The sequence below is a fragment of the Gopherus flavomarginatus genome, chromosome 2 (assembly GCF_025201925.1).
Source record: "Gopherus flavomarginatus isolate rGopFla2 chromosome 2, rGopFla2.mat.asm, whole genome shotgun sequence".
NCBI lineage: Eukaryota > Metazoa > Chordata > Testudines > Testudinidae > Gopherus > Gopherus flavomarginatus.
The window spans coordinates 239,175,763-239,181,762 of NC_066618.1; the positions used below are offsets into that span (position 1 = coordinate 239,175,763).

Genomic DNA, 6,000 nt, shown 5'->3' on the forward strand with positions numbered 1-6,000 from the left:
TGCTAAAAAGCCCTTAGCAGAGAAAAGAAAAATATAATATTCCTACTGGCTTCTGGATTCTGTCTATATCCCACCCGCTGCTACACCATATCATAACCTTAGTCCCAGATTTGGACCTTAGCGTCCAAAATATGGGGGTTAGCATGAAAACCTCCAACCTTAGTTACCAGCTTGGACCTGGTACTTGCTGCCACCACCCAAAAAATTAGAGTGTTTTGGGGCACTCTGGTCCCCCTGAAAAACCTTCCCTGGGGACCCCAAGACCCAAATCCCTTGAGTCTCACAACAAAGGGAAATAATCCTTTTTCCCTTCCCCCCTCCAGGTGCTCCTGGAGAGGTACACAGACACAAGCTCTGTGAATCCAAACAGAGTGAATCTCCCTCTCTGTTCCTAATCCTGGAAACAAAAAGTACTTTCCTATTCCCCCAGAGGGAATGCAAAATCAGGCTAGCAATCCAACACACAGATCTCCCCTTGATTTCTTCCTCCCACCAATTCCCTGGTGAGTACAGACTCAATTTCCCTGAAGTAAAGAAAAACTCCAACAGGTCTTAAAAGAAAGCTTTATATAAAAAGAAAGAAAAATACATACAAATGTTCTCTCTGTATTAAGATGATACAACACAGGGTCAATTGCTTAAAAGAATATTGAATAAACAGCCTTATTCAAAAAGAATACAAATCAAAGCACTCCAGCACTTATATTCATGCAAATACCAAAGAAAAGAAACCATAGAACTTACTATCTGATCTCTTTGTCCTTACACTTAGAAACAGAAGACTAGAAAGTAGAAACTACTTCTCCAAAGCTCAGAGAAAGCAGGAAGACAGACAAAAGACTCAGACACAAACTCCCTCCACCCAGAGTTGAAAAAATCCGGTTTCCTGATTGGTCCTCTGGTCAGGTGCTTCAGGTGGAAGAGACATTAACCCTTAGCTATCTTTTTATGACAATGTAGCTTGTATGTTTGTGTATAGATGGTAAACATGGTTATTTGGGACATAACTGAGCCACTGTGACTTCTTTTTTGTGTGTTTTAAACACAACAAAACAAACCACCCTTCCCCTCCCCCCCATTTGCCCTCAGATTACAAAATTTGGAAAAAAAGGCACAAAGGGAATTGTTCGCTTCCTGTCCCACCTTCGACAACAGGATCTCCTTTCATGCCTTTTTCCATAAGAGGGAGGAGTCCCCCAACCATCGTGTGTAAAGCACCATGAGAATAGAGGCACTATACCATAGTATATAAATGTAATACTCATTAAACTATCTGAACTTTGACTTAATGTTCCTAATTTTGCTAGCTGCTGTTCATCTGCAAGACATGATTATGCATACCTGGAATAATTAATAACACCAATCTGAAATAAGCAAAGTTCATGGAATGTGATGCACTATAGCCATGTCTATTTATGTCATATTTCTGGTTTTAAAGAGTTCTTCTCTTTATTTTCAAGTTCTCCTACCTGTTGTCTGCCTCAGTATCATTTTTAGACTCTGTAGGTACCTAATTACTTATGAATCTGAAAACATATGTCATGTAGCTAGCCAAGAAAATTGGAAATTATCAGTTGCAATGCAACTGGTATGTGTAATTGTCACTTTTTCTGGGCCTCACACTTCTATTGAAATTAATGAACTCTAATTATAACACCTAGCAGCCCAGTTGCCATTTGGGGTTAAACCCCCAAAATGCTTTACCTGAGGGATGAGTTTCCTCAGTTTTTCAGCCCATGCCTCCATTGGATGGTTTGAGGCAGGATTGCTGGCACTCTTCTGGAAATAACTGTAGCAGAACTCCTCAGAGCAGCATAATGGGTAGGAAAGGTAGTGTCACAGCTGCTGCGGGAGGAGGGGGAATTTGCACAAATGCCACGTAGCAAGTAGAGCTGAACTAGGAAAGATAGTGAACTGATTTTTTTGCAGAGGAAGTGGAGATGTACCTTTTGATTTAACAGGCCTTGACCCATTGACAGGAGCTGATTCTTTCCCCAAGTGGCAGTGGCTATTAGAAAGTCCTTCTGTTCTTTGGCAACAACAGCTGCTCCTTTCCTACACCTGTCTGCAACTCCATTCTGTTCCCTCCCTGTCTGTTTCCCTTGACATCTTTGAAGGTGTGAGGAAAAGGAGCATATGAGAATATCAGCAGCTATAAGTCAGAGTCCCACCTGAACATCTGCAATTGCCTTCCTGTCTCTTGGTGCTGCTTTGAGTTCTGCTACAGCCATCCCCAGAGCAGCACCAGTGCTCCTGCCTCAAACTAAGTCTTTTTATTTTTAAAAAGAGGGTTTTTATCCTCAAGCCCCAATTACGGATTTGTTACATTTAAAGCTGTGCCTATCACCTAGATACTGCAATGATGACAGGATACTATAGGTACCTGAATACTTTAGCTTGATAAACTTCTTTAAAAGAAAGTGAGGGGTTGGGGTTGGCAGCATCCCTTTTTACAGTGATCAGAGAAAAACTGTGTCCCTTTTTGACTGTTGTTCTTCAGAGCACTTCACTAATCCCTGGCCTCTTGTTTTCTCTGGCTGCCAACAAGTTCAGTAATGATAGTCACACTTGCTCAATTGTTGCAATTCTGTGTAGCTGTTTGATCTTTTCTGAACTCCAGATTATAGTGACATAAAGCGATTTCTGGCCAGGACAAAGACCTGTTGAGAAGTGCAAGAGATACCTGGCATCTTGAAGGGATCTTTTCAATATGAAAAATCTTATGTCTGATTTTTTTTTAAACTTACTATTGTCACAAGTAACACCTATGACTAGTATAAATGAAAGTAGCGGGGAAAATTATTTTTCTAGTTTGTTTGCCCTGTGCATTTGACAGCACTTTGTGACTAGGAAATTTCACCACGTTTGTTGCGTACACCCAGATCCTGTTAGCTTATCAGTATTGGGCTGACTTCTGTATGAAGCACCATATTCCAGGGTCTTGCTGTGTGAAGTAGTTTGCAGGATAGGGGCCATATGATGCAGATAGTTGTTTGTGTGAGTCTTTCAGAAAGCACCAGGAGAAGAAGTAAAACAACAACAACAACAACAAAACACTTAAGAAAATGTTGTGGTTTCACAAGCACAATTAGCAGAGGGAGTTAGGGTAAGGTATAATACTTAGGGTTCGGCATCTCACCATTCCAAAAATATTTGGTTAACTGACCAGTCAAATATTCATCAAGTAATGTAAAAATGGTCAAATAGTTTAAAGCACTAATTTACTGAACAATAACAACAATAAGACTTGTAGTTTTCAATAGGCTTAGTTTGGGGAGATACTTATGCCGAATTGAAAAACACAACTTACTTAACTGAATTATTTTAACTCCATTTTATTGTTTTTCACATTTTTTTAACTTCTAAAAAATGAAAGAATGGGGCCATGATGTACTCAGAAAGACACACTGCCTATATGAGGGCATTCTCGCTGGAATATCTGACAATATTTATTATGATAAAGAAATAATAGACAGTTAATTGACATTATTTGACTTATAAATTGACTTGCATGCCAAGCCTAATAGTACCTGAAACTACAACTTTCTCTTTTAATTGACTGTTTCAACTTGATTGTCTCATTTAAGCCTAGAAGATATAGACAGACATTTTCAATATATTATAATATATACAACTGGTGCTCATGAAAGGTGCCAGATTCACAGTACTGGGAAACTGAACTCCTCTCTATTTATCTTCAAACAAATGCAGTACAGCCATAAGGTAAAGACAATCACTTCTATGGAACCCGGCACCCACACACAGCTTACTGTAGGATCCTGTTGTCAGAGGGGAATTCCATCTCCCTGTCCATCCCTCTCTGATACTGCCAACAAGAGTGCTTGTTTTTTGATGCCTGTACCCCAGGGACAATTGGCCTGAGACAGCAAAACAGCTGTCACATGTTAAGTACTTTCTGTCACTCCTGGTGACCTAGAGGTGAAAGGCTTCATATCACGTTACCAGTTCCCATAGCCAGCCATTCCCTGTAGTCTAGGGTACAGCTTTTAAACTTCAGTGAATGTGGTTTCAGCAGTGGAATTAATGTGCCTAATCTGTTTTAATAAAATAAAAGTGGTAATATAGTTCTTACTTCCAGGATTACTTGTGCTGATTAAGAAATTTGCAGATCAGTTTTAATGAATTTTATACTATCTGTGGAACATACACCATTTTGCTTCTAGTGGTTCCTATGTTTAGCAATCACCCTATCTTTGGTTAGAAATGGATGAAGTTACCATATCTATTGATGATAACATTATTTTGGTCAAATACTTAATAAAGATCTATTCTACAAAAAGTCTGTCTGTCTGTCTGTCTGTCCTATCTATCTATCTATCTATCTACTTACTGAAAAGTCTAGCATAGTAAGAACACCCAGGGCCCAATGATGTTATACAGTCTTTCACTGATATGTAGACCATACTGTCCCTTTCTAACATAGAGATTACTCTTAAATGAGCAAAGATCTAATATTAAATAATGTAAAAATATCACCAAAATCTGTTACAGCAAAATTAATCATTTTCCCTGGATGTTTTGGATTTGATATTTTTTTTGCATTCAGTAAGATTATTTAACTTTCTCTTAACCATTTCAATGAGTTTCAGAAAACATCTGTATTCACTTTTACAAGAAATGCAAACTTCCATTGGTTTAGAATAAAAATGCAGCCTCTTTTTTTAAATCCTCTGTGTAAAAGACTGGTCATATTCGTGCAAACCTACTGCTTTGGAGGTAGCATCCTTTCTATTTAAGTGTGTGTGTGTGTGTGTGTGTGTGTGTGTGTGTGTGTGTGTGTGTGTGTGTGTGTGTGATATTACCAAGAAAAAGAACTAGCGCATAATGCATTTAAGACTCAGTGTAAGCCAAAAAGTTAAGGGGGGGGGGGGAGAGGGGAATAGCCAGATTCCTACAGCTAGCATGGCTGGATCTCAGAGGAGAAAGAAAAAGGCGATCTGAGTATTTTGTGGATGGTGGTGATTGTTTTAGTAAATAGGGGTGTTTAACTGACCACCCTAACCTTTAAGGACAAGTCCAGGAGCTCATTAATCCCAATGCAAACAGTAGTGCAGGGAGAGTTAGAAGCGGACTTACCCGGCATAGCGGTTGTTGTAGAGGTAGCTGTGCACTGGCACCCAGGTCTTTAGGAAGAGCAGACAAAGCGGCAGAAGAGCAGCTCTCCGGCCAGTGGGAGTCACGGGGAGGTTCATGGTGCGAGGAACCAGGGATGCAGTTAAGCGCCCTGCTGCAGCAGCCGCGCCGTGTCCAGGTGGCTGGCAGCTTCCGTGCACACAAAGCAGCAACCCGCGCCGATCTCCTGGGTGGGAGGGAGGTGTCGCTGTTCTGCACCAGTCGCTAAGCTGAAGAAGAAAGTTGCGGGTAGGCGGTTGCCTGTCGGCGGCAGGAGCCGCATCGGGCTCTGGCTGGGACAGGAAAGGGGCACCAGGCACCGCTGAGGTTGGCAGGCGCCCGTCTATGTGAGCCGGCCCCAATATGCCGCTGGAGTCTGACCTCCAAGGGCAGGATGCGCAGCCACAGCTGGGGGGGGGGGGGGGCAGAGCGACAGGGAGGGCTGCGGCCGGGGGCTGGTGCGCGTGCGAACAGCTGCACCCGGTGTCCCCCGCTGACTGACAGCCTCCCTCTGGGGAGCGAAGGGTTCCCTGGGATGTGACTGTGCGTGGGCCGGGGGCTCCTCCCTTCACAGATCTAAACGGCCCCCATTCGGGGTGGTGCCGCCCATGGAGCTCGTGTCCCGCCGCCGCCAGCAGGTACGGGGGAAAGGAGCGTTCTCGTGCCACAAGCTGCCCCCGGCTTTCCCCTGGTATTTGACAGTTTCACTGGCGCTGCCTCGTGCGGTGCACGCCTGGGCGCTGCTGCCGCCTGGGCCAGGCAGGGTTAATCCCTGGGCACATGCTGTGCAAAGCTCCTGTAGGCACGATGGCATTTCAAAACGTTGCTGGGACAAGAGCCTCTTTCCGGCGGTGAGCAAAAGCATTT

At 43.0% G+C, this 6,000-nt stretch overlaps 1 protein-coding gene across 1 annotated transcript in view; it reads right to left on the reverse strand.

The window, feature by feature from the left end:
• Positions 1-5,213, reverse strand: part of CPA6 (carboxypeptidase A6) — a 141,461-nt gene extending 136,248 nt beyond the window's left edge. Inside the window, exon 1 of the mRNA XM_050939783.1 lies at positions 5,098-5,213. Coding sequence (XP_050795740.1) covers positions 5,098-5,213 — 116 coding nt within the window. The remainder of the gene's footprint in view (positions 1-5,097) is intronic.
• Between the last annotated feature and the right edge of the window lie 787 nt (positions 5,214-6,000).